Below are 20,185 nucleotides of genomic sequence, written 5' to 3' on the forward strand. Positions count from 1 at the left end.
GTCTTTAATCCATTTTGAGTTTATTTTTGGGTGTGGTGTTAGGAAGTGTTCTAATTTCATTCTTTTACATGTAGCTGTCCAGTTTTGCTTCCAGCACCACTTATTGAAGAGTTGGTCTTTTCTCCATTGTATATTCTCACCTCCTTTGTCATAGGTTAGGTGGCCATAGATGCATGGGTTTATCTCTAGGCTTTCTATCCTTGTGTTCTTTTTGGTGATAGCTGTTCTGACTGGTGTGAGGTGAAATCGCATGGTTTTGATTCACATTTCCATGATGATTAGCAATGTTGAGCTAAAATAGAATATTTTAAATCTGGCCTTTTCAAAAACAAACCCTAAAATGTATTTCTTTAAAACTGAAAGCTCATCAACCCAATACATATTTACTAAATGAATATTATATTTACGACAACTAGGAACTCTAAGGCAATAGAAACAGTCCCAATCCTCTGTTTAAACTTTGGTCCTAAATTGAAATTTTTTCTATGGTTAAATGTTCTCAGGGGAAAAAAGGTACTAATTGTTCTTGGAGGCGTTGTCCTTTTAGTACTGAATAAGACCTCATATTACAAAGAGTGTGTCCCAGGACCTAGCACTGTCTGACAGAGAATCTATAAGCCCAGATTCCACAGGCTTGACTTCCTTTCTGTAACGAGTAATTGATTCTGAATGGTCTCTTAGGGGACCAGTTGTCCTTGTTTGCCCAGGACCGAGAGGTTGGCTGTCTCTGCAAAGCAGGACTGCTGGTCTCCCTAATGATCACATCTCCTCTCGCCACCAAAGTTCTTCTCTCAGAAATGAAGATACTAGATACAGAGAACACCAGACATAAATCATATTGCAAGTTCAAAGACTTCATTGTAGATGAATTATTCCACACACTCCATGCCAATGGTGATATTTACCCTTTCTGCTAGTGTGCAAGATGGGTATTTTCCTTGGTCTTGCACCTCAAAATATTCCTGTTGGAGACAGACTCTGACAGATTTTAGTCACCTACATTCTCTCCCCTCTATCCACTATCTAATATTCCTCCCAGGACAGCAAAGTAGGGTTTCTGGCTAAACTGGTGTAAGCCTCCTACACTGGCCTAAAAGTGCTACTTCTTAACTTCCATTGTCTCACATAAGGACTAGAACTCAGGTTCTGAGTAGCATCAGGACCACACAGACTCTTTAATGCAGAAGTTCCCAACCCCTGGGCCATGGACCAGTATCAGTCCAAGGCTTGTTAGGAGCTGGGCCACACAGCAGGAGGTGAGCAGCTGGCGAGAAAATGAAGCTTCATCTGCCGCTCCCCATTGCTTGCATTACCGCCTGAACCATCCCTGCCCAACCCCCCATCTGTGGAAATATTGTCTTCCACAAAACCGGTCCCTGGTGCCAAAAAGGTTGGGGACCATTGCTTTAAGGGACAAGCACATCATTTCACATTTCATTGTCCAAAGAGAAGCACCAGCAGGATACCTCATAGAAAGATCCATGGCCAATGGCTTTCTTGGGACCATCTTGGATTCAAATCTCAGCTCAACCACTAAGTCTGGGACTGTGGGGTAGTTAGCAACCATCTTCCTGATTCTGGTTCCTCCTCTGTAAAAGGAAGTTAATCCTACCTACACTGTTAGGAATGAAGATCAGAAATCAGACCAAAAACCAATATCATCCAAGCACCTGACATGTAGTACAAATTGAACATATGATACTCACATTGTAAACAAGGAAAACTTAAGTTTGTACACATTTGTTAAAACACACACATACAAAATACACACGCTTCAGAATGGCAAGTCTCTGACACAAACAAAAAGCAATTCTTTTCAGAAATATTTCCTTTATATAGAAATGCAGTATTGATTTGGTAAGAAACTCATTTTTTACCATCTGATCTGAACAAATTCTCCCCTCCCAAGGTATTTGATTGAGGGTACAACATTGTAGCATATATTTTATTATTATCATTATTATTTTCCACAACATTTGATACCATGTTTCCTTCTCCCACATAAGAATATCACCCAATAGAAGTTTCCCAAAGGAGCCACAGCACATTCATTACAAAGATAGAAAAGAAAACCATTTTTCAATCTCTGCTTCCTAATAGGGTGATTCAATTAAGTCAGATTTAATCAGCTGTGAAACTGAAAAAGATGGAAACCAGCCCAGGTGAACATCATGGCCGTGATCATGAACACCTCTGAGAAGTGAGGGGAGAAAAGAGAAATATCTGCCTCTTCTTCCCAAACTTCAATATAATTTTAAATTACTTAAAAATATATTTATAAAATGACATCCCCCTGCCTTAATGGTGTGAAATTGGGTGTCTTCTCAGGGCCATGCCTGGGCAAGCAGAAGGCATGTGTGCAATGGAAAACGTTTGGAAAACAGTAGCTCCTCTGAGAGTCCTTGTACGTGGTCAGGAGACTTTCTGATTTCCAATCTTGGCTCATTTCAGAAGATAGAAGGGTTACAGCCCTTCGGGGGAGGGGCGGGAAACACAGCCACCTTCAGGGCACATGCCTGACTTCCAGTCCATTCAAGTGTCCACTCATGGTTAGTCCTCCTGGCTCATGGAGTTTTCAGTATTCTGCAAACCTCCCTCCACACGGTCCCTCCCCGGCAGTCTTCTGAGTGTAGTTAATGTATTTGAGATCAGTAATGTCACAAGTCAAAGGATTGGGGGCTTCCCAAGGAACAACCATCTCAGGTATGTTCTGGAAGGCAAATCATCTCAGCTTCACCTTCTAATTTCTGGAGCAGATGCCTGGGTTCCTGACGTCCAGATTTCAGTGTCTAGAGATCATGCCAGAAAAGCAAAGACCCAGCTGCCCAGAATGGACTGTCTCTGCAGTTCTGGCACCTTCTTCACACACCTCCATACCACTCAAATGTCCTATAAAATATTAAATCAACTGGGCATGGCTGATTTAATGGTACAAAAAGGCTTTATAAAAGTACTCCCTGCACTTGAAAACAAAAAAGATGCATGTAAACATTGCCTCTAAGTCACTGGAGAACTCTGGAGCCTTTTTATCTCATCTTTCCAATGATTTGCAGCCTTATGTGTTCAGCTTTTTCTTTCTATTTTTCTTTTTGGAGGTATCAATCTATTTTTTTCTTATTAACAGAGTTCAGAGTCTGAGGCCGCCTTTGATTATGAGCTTGTGGTTTGATTGGCAGGAATAGTATGATCAAGAGACTGATGATATGTAAGTAAAAGTACATGGACCTAGGAATAAACACACAAATTATATTTCAAACAAGGATATACATGGGAAATGTCATATAAAGCGATTACATCACTTTTTGGCACTGGCGGACCTGACTGCCCTCAGGCCTGCCTTGATCCACTCCATAGATAACTCCCTTTGGTGGATGCGCACGCCAGGGATGGACCAAAACCACAAAGCTGGGCAGAGCAAACCCACAGGCCATCTGCAGACAGACACATGGTGATGTCCCACTGATGTAATAAACAGATCAAGAGAATTAACCCTGACAGCTAGAAACCCACCGTATTAAAAGTCTAAGGATGCAGAGAATGAAATTCAAGCCCTACACTATTTTCCCCAAACACAAATGCAACTGACACATTAACCAACGTGTTCCACTAAGTGTCAGGGGTTCTTGTATATATTATGAGCCCAAGGAATCCAGATTTCAAAAGCCCACTCCATAGCTCAATTTTTATCCAAACTAAAACAAGTTTTGCTTTTGAGGTTTGTGGACGTATTGCATAAGTGTGGGACTGGGCACAATGCAGATGCTCAATAAATACTGTGCATATCAATGAACGCAAGTAATTAGAAACAGCTTTTATACAATTGTTCTATATCCATTTGGGAAACAGAACTCATACTTTCTCCAATGCTTTTTGGAGAGCCAAGGAAAATAATGTTAAGGGGTGGGGGACCCACAGTGGGTTTACATATCATCCCCCAGCTTCTGTCATCACAATATCAGGTCTACAGAACAGTCAAAAGCTCCAGCAGAAGCAAAGATATCATTTCTTCTTTCAATAAGCATGTATGGCCTAGGAGGTACAAAGCATTAAACCAGGATCTACAAAAAAGGCGAAGACCCCACCCCTTGTTTTGGGAATGGAAAAGAAGTATAGACGGAATGGTAGTAATTAGCCAGCAGAGGGGTGAATAGCCACAGGTAAATGGTCATCTGATTTACTATTTAAACCAGGACATTACTGAGAGTGAAAAACAGCTTGACAGATAAACACACTGGCTCAACAAGTGCAAACTGGGATTTCACAGGCACACCCCAGGCAGAGGGAACTCCAGCTTTCAAAGTCTGCTCTCCTAAAATGTACTTTGTTCTTGCCTTTTGCCTTAATCTTTTACATGTGGCCAAATCTACACAGGAGCAATTTTGTTAGATGAAAGCCAAATATTCTGGAAGTCAAGGGAAAAAAAACTTCAACCGTCTAGGGAGGCTTGGTAACCTATGCTGACATTCCATACTTCCCTCAAATTTTAAGCAATACTTCATCTTTTTCGTTAGGGAAGAACTCTGCTAACATTTATAGAGCATGCTAGGATTAAACTTAGGTGATCCAGATACACTGATGAATAAAGCATAGTTCTGCTCTCAAGGAGTTTGCTATCATACACAAATTCTAACATTCTTATACACTGAATTTAATAAAGTGTTATCTAGTTAAAAACATATGAGATTCTGCTTTTGAAAAATGATTTCATGGAAAGGTTCTGCTCTGGCTAAATGTTTGTGTCCTCCCGCAAACTCATATATTGAAGCCTTGATTTCCAATGTGATGGCATCTGGAGAAGTAGACTTTGGGTGGTAATTTGGTTTAGATGAGGCAATGATGGTGGGGCCCCCATGACAGTATTAGTGCCTTTTTTAGAAAATAAAGGGAAATCAGAGTGTAAGTGGACTCTTTCTCTTTCTGTATCTCTCTCACTGTCCCTCACCCCATCTCTTTCACTGTCCTTGTCTCCCTCAGTCTCTCTGTCTCTGCTATGTGAGAACACAGTGAGAAGGCAACTGTCTGCAAGCCAGAAAGAGCTCTCATCAGAAACCAAATCTGCTGTTACCTTGATCTTGGACTTCCCAGCCTCCAGGACTGTTTTTAAGTCACCTAGTCTATAGTATTTCATCATAGCAGCCTGAGCTAAGACAAGTTTGTTCTTTTAACTATTATTTTATTGGATTATAGTTGATTTATAATGTGTTTCAGGTGTACAGCAAAGTGATTCAATTATACATATATTTATTCTTTTTGATTTTCTCATATAGGTTATCCCAGAATATTGAGTAGAGTTCCTTGTGCTGTACAGTAGCTCCTTGTTGGTTACCTACCTTGTACATAGTAGTGTGTGTATGTTAATCCCAAGCTCCTGATTTATCCCCTCAACCCATATTTCCCCTTTCGTAACCATAAATTTGTTTTCAATATCTGTAAGTCTATTTCTGCTTTGTAAACAAGTTCATTTGCATCATTTTTTAAAATTAGATTCCACATGTGGGTGATATGATATTTGCCTGCCTGACTTAGTATAATAATCTCTATGTCCGCCCATGTTGCTGCAAATGGCATTATTTCATTCTATTTTATGGCTAATATTTCATTGTATATATGCACCACATCTTCTTTAACCATTTCTCTGTCAGTGGACATTTTAGGTTGCTTCCGTGTCTTGGCTATTGTAAACACTGCTGCAATGAACACTGGAGTGCATGTAACTTTTCAAATTATGGTTTTCTCCAGATAAGTGCCCCAGGAGTGGGACTGCTGGATCATATGGTAGTTCTGTTTTCAGTTTTTTAAGGAGCTTTCATACTGTTCTCCATAGTGGCTGTACCATTTTACATTCCCACTTACAGTGTAGGAGGGTTCCCTTTTCTTCACCCTCTCTCCAGCATTTATTGTTTATTGACTTTTTGATGATGTACATTCTGACCAATGTGAGATGATACCTCATTGTAGTTTTGGTTTGCATTTCTCTAATAATTAGCAATGTTCAGCATCTTTTCATGTGCCACTTGGCCATCTGTATGTCTTCTTTGGAGAAATATCTATTTAGATCTTCTGCCCACTTTTTTGTTGTTGTTGTTTTGTTTGTTTTAATTTTATTTATTTATTATTTTTGGGGGGGTACACTAAGTTCAATCATGTTTTTATACACATATCCCCATATTCGCTCCCTCCCTCGACTCCCCCCCACCCTCCCTCGAGTCCCCCCCACCCTACCTGTCCCAGTCCTCTAAGGCATCTTCCGTCCTCGAGTTGAACTCCCTTTGTTATACAACAACTTCCCACTGGCTATTTTACAGTTGGTAATATATATATGTCTGTGCTACTCTCTCGCTTCATCTCAGCTTCCCCTTCACCCCCTGCCCCCTCCCAAACCTCAAGTTCTCCAGTCCATTCTCTGCATCTGCGTCCTTGTTCTTGTCACTGAGTTCATCAGTACCATTTTTAGATTCCGTATATGTGAGTTAGCATACAATATTTGTCTTTCCCTTTCTGACTTACTTCACTCTGTATGACAGACTCTAGGTCCATCCACCTCATTACATATAGCTCCATCTCATCCCTTTTTATAGCTGAGTAATATTCCATTGTATATATATGCCACATCTTCTTTATCCATTCATTTGTTGATGGGCATTTAGGTTGCTTCCATGTCCTGGCTATTGTAAATAGTGCTGCAATAACATTATGGTACTGCCCACTTTTTTGATTGGGTTATTTGGGTTTTTGTTTTTTTTTTTTTTTGGACATTGCTGCATGAGCTATTTGTGTATTTTGGAAATTAATCCCTTGTTGGCTGCTTCATTTGCAAATATTATCTCCCATTCTTTGGTTTATCTTTTTGTTTTATGGTTCCTTTTGCTGTGCAGAAGCTTTTAAGTTTAATTAGGTCCCATTTGTTCATTTTTGTTTTTATTTTCATTACTATAGGAGATGGTTCCAAAACAATATCATTGCAGTTGATGTCAAAGAGTGTTTTTAACACATCCTCTTCCTGAGGTTGGCCACTCCAGGGGATATTTGCAAATCTCATGGCCTTTTTACTTTACTTCCCCACCTCCTCCCCATTCCTGTTCTATAAAAGAAACTGGCATCCAGATACCTATAAGATGGTTTTTTGGAGACACTAGTCTGCTATCTTCTCGGTCTGCCAGCTTTCTGAATAAAGCCATATTCCTTGCCTCAAAAAAAAAAAAAAAAAAAAAAAGTGTTCTGCCTATGTTTTCTTCTAAGAGTTTTATAGGTCTTTGATCCATTTTGAATTCATTTCTGTATATGGTGTTAGAGAGTGTTCTAATTTCATTCTTTTACATGCACCAGTCCAATTTTCCCAGCACCACTTACTGAAGAGACTGTCTTTTCTCCATTGTATAATCTTGCTTCCTTTGTCATAGATTAATTGACTATAGGTATGTGGGTTTACCTCTGGGCTTTCTATGCTGTTCCATTCATCTATATGTCTGTTTTTGTGCCAGTACCATACTATTTTGATTACTGTAGCTTTGTAGCATACTCTGAAGTCTGGGAGTCTGATTTCTCCAGCTCCATTTTTCTTTCTTGGGATTGCTTTGACTTTTCATGGTCTTTTGTGTTTCCATACAAATTTAAAAAATTTTTGTTCTAGTTCTGTGAAAAATGCCATTGGTAATTTGGTAGGGATTGAGCTGAATCTGTAGATTGCCTTGGGTAGTATAGTCATTTTGACAATATTGATTCTTCCAATCCAAGAACATGGAATATCTTTCCATCTGTTTGTGTCATCTCTTACTCCTTTCATCAGTGTCTTATAGTTTTCTGAGTACAGGTCTTTTGTCTCCTTAAGCAGGTTTATTCCTATGTATTTTATTCTTTTTGATGCAATGGTAAATGGGATTGGCTCCTTAATTTCTTATTCTGATCTTTCATTGTTAGTGTAAGGAATGCAAGAGATTTCTGTGTATTAATTTTGTATCCTGCAACTTTACCAAATTCATTGATCAACTCTAGTAGTTTTCTGGTAGCATCTTTAAGATTGTCTATGCAGGGAGGATCATGTCATCTTCAAACAGTGACAGTTTTAATTCTTTTCTAAAACGGATTCCTTTTATTTCTTTTTCTTCTCTGATTGCCATGACTAGGACTTCCAAAACTATGCTGAATAAAAGTGGTGACAATGGAGATCCTTGCCTTGTTCCTGGCCTTAGTGGGAATGCTTTCAGCTTTTCACCATTGAGAATGATGTTAGCTGTAGGTTTGTCATATATGGTCTTTATTATGTTGAGGTAAGTTCCCTCTATTCCCAGTTTCTGGAGAGCTCATATCATAAATGGATATTGAATTTTGTCAAAATCTTTTTCTGCATCTATTGAGATGATCATATGGTTTTTATTTTTCAGTTTGTTGATGTGGTATATCACACTGATTGATTTGTGGATATTGAAGAATCCTTGCATCCCTGGGATAACCCACTTGATCGTGGTGTATGATACCTTTAATGTATTGTTGCATTTGGTTTGCTAGTATTTTGTTGAGGATTTTTGTGCCTATGTTCATCAGTGATATTGGCCTGCAATTTTCTGGTTTTGTGATGGCTTTGTGTGGTTTTGGTATCAGAATGATGGTGGCCTCATAGAATGAGCTTGGGAGTGTTCCTTCCTCTGCAATTTTTTGGAAGAGTTTCAGAAGGACAGGTGTTAACTCTTCTCTAAATGTTTGATAGAATTTACCCGTGATGCCACCTGCTCCTGGACTTTTGTTTGTTGGAAGCTTTTTAATCAGTTTCCATTTCAGTACTTGTGATTGGTCTGTTCATATTTTCTATTTCTTTCTAGTTCAGTCTTAGAAGGCTATACCTTTCTAAGAATTTGTCCATTTCTTCTAGGTTGTCCATTTTATTGGCATATAGTTGTTTGTAGTAGTCTCTTATGACCTGTGCTGTCAGTTGTAACTTCTCTTTTTTCATTTCTAATTTTATTGATTTGAGTCCTCTCCCTTTTTTTCTTGGTGAGTCTGGATAAGGGTTTATCAATTTTGTTTATCTTCTCGAAGAACCAGCTTTTAGTTTCACTGATCTTTGCTGTTGTTTTCTTTCTCTATTTCATTTATTTCTGCTCTGATCTTTATGATTATTTCCTGCTACTAACTTTGGGTTTTGTTTGTTTTTCTTTCCCTAGTTGCTTTAGGTGTAAGGTTAGGTTGTTTGAGATTTTTCTTGTTTCCTAAGGTAAGATTGTGTTACTATAAACTTCCCTCTTAGAACTGCTTTTGCTGTGTCCCATAGGTTTTGGACCATCGTGTTTTCATTGTCCTTTGTCTCAAGGTACTTTTTGATTTCTTCTTTGATTTCTTCAGTGATCCATTGGTTGTTTAGTAATATATTGTTTAGCTGCCACATGTTTGTGTTTTTTACAGGTTTTTTTTTTTGTAATTGACTTCTAATTTCAAGCGTTGTGGTTGGAAAAGATGCTTGATATGACTTCAATTTTCTTAAATTTACCAAGGCTTGATTTGTTGCCCAAGATGTGATCTATCCTGGAGAATGTTCTGTGTATACTTGAGAAGAAAGTGTATTCTGTTGCTTTTGGATGGAATCTTTTATAAATATCAACTAAGTCTATCTGATCTAATGTGTCATTTAAGGCCTGTGTTTCCTTACTGATTTTTGGTCTGGATGATCTGTCCATTGATGAAAGTACAGTGTTAAAGTCCCCACTATTACTGTGTTACTGTCAATTTCTCCTTTTATGGCTGTTGGCATTTGCCTTATATAGTGAGGTGCTCCTATGTTGGGTGCATCTATCTTTATAATTGTTATATCTTCTTGGATTGATCCCTTGATCATTTTGCAGTGTCCTTATTTGTCTCTTGTAACAATCTTTATTTTATTTTGTCTGACATGAGTATTGCTACTCCAGCTTTCTTTTGATTTCTATTTGTGTGGAATACCTTTTTCCATCCCCTCACTTTGTCTGTATGTGTCCCTAGATCTGAAGTGGATGTCTTGTAGACAGCATATATATGGGTCTTGTTTTTATTTCCATTCAGCCAGTCTATGTCTTTTGGTTGGAACATTTAATCAATTTACATTTAAGGTAGTTATCGATATTAATGTTCTTAGTGTCATTTTGTTAATTGTTTTGGATTTGTTTTTGAAGGTCTTTTTTTCTTCCCTTCCTCTTTTGTTCTCTTGTGATTTGATGTCTATCTTTATTGCTGTGTTTGGATTGCTTTCTTTTTTGTGTGTGAATCTATTGTAGATTTTTGGTTTATGGTTTCCATGAGGTTTTAATATAGCAGTCTATATATGTATAAGATTGTTTAAGTTGCTGGTCACTTAATTTCCAATGCATTTCCAGTATCCTACATTTGTGCTCTCCTCTTCTCATGATTACTGGTTTTGTTATGTCATATTTGTGTGTGGATGATTTCCTACCTTTACTTTATGTTTGCCTTTACTGGTGAGCTTTCCCATTCATAATTTTCTTGATTCCAGTTATGGCCTTTTCTTTTCCTCCTAGAGAAGTTCCTGTAGGATTTGTTGTAAAGCCGGCTTGGTAGTGCTGAATTCTCTTAGCTTTTGCTTGTCTGTAAAACTTTTTCTCCATCAAATCTGAATGAGAGCCTTGCTGGGTAGAATATTCTTGGTCGTAGATTTTCCCCTTTCATCACTTTAAATATATCATGGCATTCCCTTCTGGCCTGCAGAGTTTCTGCTGAAAAATAAGCTGACAACCCTATGGGGATCCCCTTGTATGTTATTTGTTGCCTTTCTCTTGTTGCTTTTAATATTTTTTCTTTGTCTTTATTTTTGTCAGTTTGATTAATATGTGTTTTGGTGTGTTCCTCCTTGGGTTTATCTTGTATGGGACTCTCTGCATTTTCTGGACTTCAGTGTTTCCTTTCTCATGTTAGGGAAGTTTTCAGCTATAATCTCTTCAAATATTTTCTCAGGCCCTTTCTTTTCCTTCTGGGATCCCTATGATGTGAATATTGGTGCATCTGATGTTGTCTCAGAGGTCTCTGGGACTGTCCTCATTTCTTCTCATTCTTTTTTCTTTATTCTGTTCCGTGGCAGTGGTTTTCACCATTCTGTCTTTCAGCTCACTTATTCGCTCTTCTGCCTCAGTTATTCTGCTATTGATTCCTTCTACTGTATTTTTCATTCTAGTTATTATATTGTTCATTTCTGTTTGTTCTTTAAATCTTCTAGCTCTTTGTTAAACATCTCTTGTAACTTCTTGGTCTCTGCCTTCATTCATTTTCTGAGATATTGGATCATCTTTACTATCATTACTCTATAAATTCTTTTTCAGGCAGGTTGTTCTTGTCGGTTTTTATCTTGTTCCTTCATATGGAACATTTTTCTGCTGTCTCATTTTGTCTAACTTTCTGTGTTTGTGGTCTCCTTTCTATTGGCTGGAGGATCATAGCTCCTCTTGCTTCTGGTGTCTGCCCTCTGGTGGGTGAGGTTGGTCCTGAGGTTTGTGCAGGCTTCCTGGTAGGAGGGACTGGTGCCTGCCCACCTGTGGGTGGAGCTGGGTCTTATCTCTCCGGTGGTCAGGGATGTGTTAAGGTGTTTAGAGGTGGCTTTGAGCTCAGTAAGGCTTTATGCACCCTGTCTGCTGTGTTCCTATCCTGCTTGTTGTTTGGCCTGAGGCATTCCACCACTGGAGACTGTTGGGTAGGGCCAGGTCTTGATGCCAAAATGGTGACCTCTGGGAGAGCTCATGCTGATCAATATACCCTGGGGCCTCTGCCACCAGTGCCCTTGCTCTGGCAGTGAGCCAGAGCTGACTCCTGCCTCTGCAGGAGACCCTCCAAGACTCGTAGGTAGGTCCAGCCCCAGCTCCTATGAAGGTACTGCTTTGTGCTGGGTCCCAGGTATATGAAAACTTGTGTGCATCCTCCAAGAGTGGCATCTCTGTTTCCCCATGTCCTGTGGAGCTCCTGTACTCAAGCCCTGCTAGGCTTCAAAGCCAAATGCTCTAGGGGTTCCTTCTTCCAATGCCAGACCCTCATGCTGGGGAGACTGTCACTGGGGCTCAGGACTCTCACTCTTGTGGGAGAACCTCTGTAATATGTGGGTCACCCACCTGACAGGTATGGGATTCATGTCGCAAAAGCACCCCTCCTACCGTCTCATTGTGGCTTCTTCTTCGTCTTTGAATATAAAATATCTTTTTTGGTAGGTTCCAGTCTTTTTTGTCAAGGTTGTTCAGCAGTTAGTTGTGAGTTTTGATGTTTTCATGAGAAGAGGTGAGCTTGAGCCCTTCTACTTCACCATCTTTTTGGAATCACAAGTTCTTTCATAACACATGTAAATGAGCCACAAGTGAACATTTAAAACTTAAAGGAAAAAAAATTAGACTAAGAAATTTAAAGCTGGGATTTGAAGTCACTATACACTGAAAAGTGACTAGACAGAAAAACAAAGCCCATCTGACATTTAAATGTCAATCAGGGAAGGGTATCCTGAGAAATGGATTTGCATACAGCTGCCATTCATTGCCAGTTTGAAATTAGCCCTTAGTGAGGAACAGGTCTGGAATACAACTAGACCCACCTCCACTAAAAAATGATTCAATTTTAAATTCTTTTGCCAGATTCAGCAATTCTCTTCAGAGTTTCTGAAAAAAAAATTGTTTTTAAAAGATTCTGAAAACTTTGAAAGGCAATCTATAATAGCCATTGGCAACATGCAGCTGTTAAAATTCAAATTAAATAAAATTAGATAAATTGAGAACTCAGTTCCTCACTCACACTAGCCACATTTCAAAAGCCCAATGGGCACATGCACTGGTGACCAACATATTGGATGATATTTTAGTCACTGTAGAACTTCTATTGCACAGAGCTGATCTAGTTAGGGAATTTAAATTATATACATAAGCAGCTATGAAAACAAGATAACACATTAGGTTGAATCACTTGAAATTGACAGAGGTCACAGAAATGTCAATTTCACCCTAAACAAAGGTGTTTTCTAAAAAAATAAATAAATAAACTAGACTGTTTTTAAAAAGAAATGGAAATCTACACGCGTGATCTGGATTGATAATGATTTGACTCCTTCCCTAGAGTTCCTGCCTAAATGTAGAAACCAGCATGCTTAGTTGGTTAGATGCATGTGATCACAAACAAATCACCACTTTGCACTACTCCCCTAGCAGTAACATTCTTCCAAAATAGCTTCTCGTAGAGAAATTTTTAGTAACTGCACTACTGTTTTTGCTGTTAAAAAAAATGTTGCCTCTGAAACTTGGGTCTTGCTGTGTGAGTTTTGTTAAATTGTTCAACCTCTCTGAGCCTCAACTTCCATATGTGATAAAGAGACACTGATAACTACTCTTCTTCTCTCTTCTCAGCTCACTACTCTCTGCCTTGGATTGATTCTATATTCTGCCCACATTCATGCTTCTCGGGGCTTCCTCCTATCACGATGGGGCTAATCTATGCTGCTCCCTGGGTCTGGAGCAAGACCCACGGTGCTCCATCTACCACTCTCAGCACCTTCACATACTCTATGCCTGCTTCAAACTCCCAGGACTCCAGGACTCAAATGCTGCTTTTTCCCAAGAGCATATTCCTGTTACATGCTCTCATAAATCTCTATACCATTCACTCAGAGTATAATCTTAATGAGTATTTATAAATTTGTCAATTATTTCCTGTCACTTCCATCAAGCTATCTCCTCCATGGAAGTAGGAATGATTTGTATCTTTTGCTCACCATCCCTTCCCCCAGCTTCTAGAAAAGTGCCCAGCATACTGTAGGTATTAAATAGTACTGAGTTAAATACAGGCATTTATGCCACAACATAATATATATATTCCTGAAAAAAAATCTGCATCTGGTATCATCATGTGCTTAAAACACCAGGGCTAGGGTGGCTTTTTTTTTTTTTTCCTCTCTCTCTCTCTCTAGTTCCTATTTATTAGTCCACATAGTGACTTAGATTTTCCAGACACTGGGGGAAACCCTCAGCCCCATGCATCTTACTCAGGACTACAAGTCAATGTGTTTCAGTGCTTGTTATAAAAACTTTTTTTTTAAAGTACCTCTTTTTAAAAAATCTGATTTAATGGAACATTTTTTATTTCACTATTCCATTTCTTTATAAAAGGCTTCTCTTCACTAGCAGCTCTCTCCCCTAGGGTGAGGGAGGAGGGTAGAGGAGGTTGGGCACCTCCAAAGAAAAGGGGGAGAAGGGCCCAGGGTTACAAGTTAGAAGCAGACAACTCAAAACCTATGAGACTCTGTAACCAGAGCGCTAACAAAGACAATGAACACCTAACCCCAAAACTTGGACAGCCCAGGCAGTTAGCTCAATTGGGCTTAAAGGCTGCTTCAGGGGGTGTTAAAATTTACCAGAGGATGAAGGGCAAATGCTGGCTGGAGGGCACTGAGACAAGAGATAGGAAAATGGAGCTGTGAGCAAGTGGGGCTACCTGGAGGGAGAGTGCAGAAGAGGTAACACCAAGACGGTACAGGCTTGAGGGGGGTGGATGCCTCCAGGAAGAGGGAATCTAGTGTGTGGGGGAGGGGTGCTCATAGCTCCTACCTCTGTAGCAGCTGAGCTGAGGGCTTTTTTTTTTTTTTTTTTTTTTGCTGAAGATTATAATGGTTTTCCTACTATTTTGGCATTGCTTGTCTAGAAAAATTTGTGTATAAACCAGCTCAACTTCCATGTTATACGGACATAACTCCTGTGACCTAACTGGTATTATAGAAACAGACTTTATTGGTGACTGTGATATAGTTCTCTCTACCTTCTTTTCATATAACCTGAAAAAAAAAAAATCATCCTACTTCTAGACACTGATACCTGTACCAAGTAGTAAAATTTCTTTGATCATTCCTGACCAGTGAGTCCAATCCCTGATGTATAATAGGCATGTTTTTTTAAATTAATTTATTGGCTGCATTGGGTCTTCATTGCTACACACGGGCTTTCTCTAGTTGCGGGCAGCGGGGGCTACTCTTCATTGCAGTGCATGGGCTTCTCACTGAGGTGGCTTCTCTTGTTGTGGAGCATGGGCTCTAGGCATGCAGGCTCCATAGTTGTGGCTCTCGGGCTCTAGAGCACAGCCTCAGTAGTTGTGTTGCATGGGCTCAGTTGCTCTGAAGTATGTGGGATCTTCCTGGACCAGGGATCGAACCCGTGTCCCCACATTGGCAGGTCGATTCTTAACCACTGCACCACCAGGGAAGTCCCTAAGGCATGTTTGCATGTTTACTTCTAAGCCACTTTTCTGACTGTAGCAATGGTCCAAACTTAATCTGCAAAAGTCTCTGCATATCAGTAAGTAATACAAGTTGGTATTTATCGAGTGCAGACTACATGCTGAGCCCTTTGCACATTTGCCTCATTCAGTCCTAACAAAGGTGTTTTGAAGTGAATTCTATTCTTACCTTCATTTTACAGTTGAGAAAACACAGGTAAAAGAGGTTAATAACTTGCCAGAGGTCACACAACCATTTTTCCAAGAGCAGAGAAACGCGACTAATTCAACAAAAGAGTGAAACAATGAAAGTAAGCAAGAAGAGGTCTGCAGTTCATCTGGAGGGCTGGTGTTTGAATGTACGGGCCTGACACCCTTTCCCTAAAGGCTTCTTGTCTGTGGGGTGAACCCACCCCCAGCTCCTGCCTGCTTCTCTCCCTGAGTACCCCATGGCCTCCAACATTGCCTAACCCCAGAAAAAAAGAGGCAAGGCCAGTGAACTTACCCTCTGAGTTTGTAATCCGGATACATCCCTTCAGAATTCACCGCCACAAGCATCCCTTACTTACATTAGGAATGACTGAAGGGCTCCCCATCAACTCTGCTCACTGTATTCCTATTTATTTGTCTGTTGGCATTTCCAGGACAGACACTTCCTCCTAAAGCTTTCTCTAGACACTTTCCCATTGAAACCATACCTAGAAATTGTCAGCACTGGTTGATTCAATTTGCCAACTCCTAAGTCAAACACAGAGAAGACAGACCAGTACACTATACAGCCATTGAGAACAACGGAAACTTACTTGTATAAGCTGATGGTGGGTTCAATGGCCAACATGATGAAGGGGGCAACCATGTAAGAGACGGCCAGCTGAGTGAGAGCCCAGGTGACTATGTCATAAACAACCTTGAGGGCTTTTGAAGAAAGGAAGTAATGTCTGTAGTTGTTCCTCACCTGCTCGCCAAGGAAGTCATGGGACGGGGGGCGGGGGGGGGGGGGGGTGCGAAAAATAAAAACTTTTACTCCATGCATGCAGGTAGTACACCTCAGGAACATAGGCGATAAAAACTACCAACCATCTGAGTTCTATTTTCAACTAAAAATACCATTATGGTTTTTCTTATTAAAAAAATATACGTTCATTCACTGTAGAAAAATGACTCTGCTTAGCTGTTCTTTAAACAGGTTTTTTTTTTTTTTCTCTTTTAACATCTCCCAGAGAAAAGCACTGTTGAAAAACTTGGCACATAGCGCTTCCAAGTCTTTTTCTATTCGTGTATATCCATGTTTACATTTCCAGGGGCATCAAAGTATGTTCAGCCTGTTTTCTCATTTAGTAACATAGCGTGAATTTTTTCTATGTTGGTAAATATAAATCTCATACAATTTTAATGATAAGAAAGTTAGTCTCCTACCTCCTACTACTGTAAACAATTCTGTGACATCTACCCTTGTAGAAAAGTCTCTATACTGTTTCCTACTTATTTTCTCTAAATAACATTAATAATACAGCATATTATAATAAGAGCTACCATTTATTGAGTGCTTACTGTGTGCCAAGCCTGTGCAATACCTTTACAGGTATCATCTCTGTTGATTCCCTCAATAAGCCTATCATGTAAGCATCACTATGCCCATTTTATAGACAAGAAAACTGAGACAATTCTTTGAGATGGAAAATGCTGGGTCAAAGGATACACTCATTTGTATGTCTTTTGACACAGATTTGGCTCCAGAAAGACACCTAGTTTCCAGATGTCAGAACCAAAGACAGAGCTGAAACAAAGGCTGGCTTATAGGTAAGTCAGCCTCAAAGCAGGAAAGGCTTCCCAGGGCTGCCTGGGCATCTAAGGACTCTTCCTCGGCTCTGAGTTCCTCAGGACAGACACCAGAGGTCCATCCATGGGCAGTAATGGGAAGCACATAAGAGATTTTATTAGGTAATTTCCCAGGCCTGAGACTTTTTTTTAAATTTCCTTCCTTCCTTTCTTTTTGGCTGCATCAGGTCTCAGTTGTGGCATGCAGGATCTTTCATTGTGGTGCGCAAGTTTTCTCTCTCTAGTTGTGGCACGCGGGCTTCAGGGCACCTGGGCTCTGTAGTTTGCTGCATGCAGCCTCTCTCCTTGAGGCATGCGAGCTCAGTAGTTGTGGTACATGGGCTTAGCTGCTCCGTGGCATGTGGGATCTTAGTTCCCTGGCCAGGGATCGAACCCACATCCCTTGCATTGGAAGGCAGATTCTTTACCACTGGACCACCAAGGAAGTTCCCCAGGGCCTGAGACATCTCATGACTGTTTGAGTTCATTCTCCTTTCAGAAAAAAAAGAAATACTGTTCTATCAACCCTCTCCTCTCCAACCCTTACCTAACTCATCTGTGAAAAGTTTCCGGGTCACCCAAGAGGCTTTACATAAATCAGTGTTTTTATACCCCTGAAATCAACTAAAGACATTTTAAGAAATAATACCCCGAATATACTAACAAAATTCTGGGCTTTAAGTATGTCCTCCCATCTGTTTCTTTTTTTTTTTTTTAGTTTTATGATCCAAGTTGGTACATGAATGGGAGAAAAGAAAATGTCTTCTCTGTTTTCAATGCACAAATATGTACAATATATACTTTAAAGTGTGCTAATCAGAATAACCAGTTATCCATCTTGTTCACACATGTATCCCCACAAACCTTCATCTAACAAAAATAATTCCATGGGCAAGGAACTTTTGTTCTCTGTTGTAGCCCAGCACCTACTAGCGCATAGTAGGGCTCCTGAAATATTAATAGAACAGATGAATTCCAGAATAAGTGAATAGCTAAAAGAAGTAGAAAGAATTCCCACTCTACCCCTCTCTCATTTAACAAATATGAAGATGTTATTTATTTCTATTCCCAGCATTAGACCAGGAACCATATGTGTTCTACTTTCCATTTTTTCTCCAGTACCCATCACAGTACTTGGCACATAGTAGGCACTCAATAAATTTATTTTTTAAAAATGAAAGAAAAAAAAGAGCGAATAGCTGTGCTGGGGCTTCTAAATCCATATCTAAAATACAGCACAACAAATCTCATTAAAAGCTCTTGGCAGCCGAATAAGGCAGGCCACAATCATCAAATATTGAAATGAAATAAAATTCAAAACTCTGTATTTGACAATTAGAATACACTGAACTGTAATTACTTATATACATGTTTATCTCAATTTTTGAGGACAGGCATACTTTTTTAACTCCATTATTATTCTTGCTCTACAGCCAGCAAATGGCAGGAACAGTCTAGGACAAACTGAAAGCTAACCCCAAAACCTAGAGAACCAAATTTATCAAATTCACAAAGGACCTTACACAAACTAATTTAATTGGATCAAACAGGAGCAGTTAGAGCAATCTTTAAGAGAATAGTTCCTGTGGCTGCAATTTTACTGGCTGCTCAGACACTGAATTATTTTTAGGTGTAGGTTAATAAAAAGAAAAGTCAAGTATAAGCAAAATGAAGTTTTATAGAGCCTACATTAATAATCATCGTCACCTGTAATTAGTAGACTATGTTTATAGCCTTTAATGATTAAAAATGTTTTCATCTCTTAAGGCACTAAACATTGTTCCTCAAAGTCCTTTTGCAAACACCCCCTGTAAGTAATATGAAAATAAAATGGTTACCCATTTTATGACCATAAGTTCCAATATATTTAAGTATTTCTCTAATGGAAAGACGTTTGTTGATTTTTCATAACATCACTCCCACCATCACCCCCAACCCCACTCGGACCTAAAAGACAACAACAGGCATCGATTACTAAGGAAAAGACCCCACAACCAAAGGGAGCTTACCGTTCTAGCTGCTAGAGTGACAAGCATTCCAGTTAAGAAGGTAAAGTAGTATCCAGGGTAGACACCATGCCACAAGGCAGACAGGATGAAGGTTAGCACTGTGGGGTACCAGGGAACCCGCTCATAGCACACTCTGTGAAGACAGGAACGTACAATGTACAATGAGCCACAGGTCAAACATACCAGAGACTTCCACCTACACCTTCATCGCTTCGGATGCAATCATGCAGAAATCACTGATGGCCTGCTGGCCTAACCCTATTCAGGGACTTGCAATCCAAGCAGCCTTGAACTCTAGTTTTCTTAAACACTCCCAGGCAATTCACAGTTCAATCTTTTTGGAAGATGCATGAATTTTTAACCTCCATAGAACTAAATGATCTGGACCCCCATCACACAATATCTAATAAAAGTCTGGTCGCTTTTCCCCAACGAGAGCTCGTGCCTTCTAGAAACTTATTCCACCAATGGCCTAATCTACCAGGGATGCTTATGGATAAATAAGCACTAAAAATTTTAGAATCAGAATAAGGGTCTTTAGAAGTGATAGCTTCATTTAGTCGAAATTAATTTACTTTTCCATACTAGCCCCAATGCTGTCTAACCAGGCAACACTACAGACTTTTCATCTCTTTTGGCCATGACTCCAGCACAAAATCAACGTGTCAGTTATGTGACCTCTTCAGTCCTCAGTGTTCACTGGATTCCAAGCCATGAATTTGCCTTAAAGAGTGAGAATGTTGCGAGAATCTAGAAACGGTCAGCAAAGCCTGGAGATCTTTGGCTTCTTGGTGGTTTATTAAAACAAAGTGACAGGGGACTCCCTCCAAACTCAGTCTAGGATTGCCAGGGGCATCACAGGAACAACCACATGGCTTCCTGAATGAGAGGGCCCAGGTGAAAAATAAAATAGAAATCCCACACTTGACACCACGCCAGCCCGGATGAGCTGTCAAAAGCAACCAAATCCAAGCTAAGGATTATCGCGCTCTCTCCATAGGAAGAAAGGGAATGCATTTGAGGAAAGAAACACAGGATGGGATTCCATTTGTAATGTTTCTTTTTGAAATGAGAAGTAGTTTGCCTGAGTATTTGTTTCTTACCCGCTGTATCTTTCTGTATGAATGAAATATTCCATTTTCTAAAATGAT

General features: G+C 39.7%; 1 protein-coding gene across 2 annotated transcripts in view; it reads right to left on the minus strand.

Moving 5' to 3' along the window:
- Positions 1 to 1,848: 1,848 nt before the first annotated feature.
- Positions 1,849 to 20,185, minus strand: part of MBOAT1 (membrane bound O-acyltransferase domain containing 1) — a 111,063-nt gene continuing 92,726 nt past the window's right edge. For both annotated transcript variants that reach the window (XM_057700412.1, XM_057700413.1), the window contains exons 11-13: positions 19,035 to 19,167; positions 16,011 to 16,162; positions 1,849 to 3,225 (exon numbers count right to left, since the gene is read on the minus strand). In XM_057700412.1, the coding sequence (XP_057556395.1) occupies positions 3,099 to 3,225; positions 16,011 to 16,162; positions 19,035 to 19,167 (412 nt within the window). In that variant the 3' untranslated portion in view covers positions 1,849 to 3,098. The remainder of the gene's footprint in view (positions 3,226 to 16,010; positions 16,163 to 19,034; positions 19,168 to 20,185) is intronic.

The sequence above is a fragment of the Hippopotamus amphibius genome, chromosome 11, assembly GCF_030028045.1.
Source record: "Hippopotamus amphibius kiboko isolate mHipAmp2 chromosome 11, mHipAmp2.hap2, whole genome shotgun sequence".
Classification (NCBI taxonomy): domain Eukaryota; kingdom Metazoa; phylum Chordata; class Mammalia; order Artiodactyla; family Hippopotamidae; genus Hippopotamus; species Hippopotamus amphibius.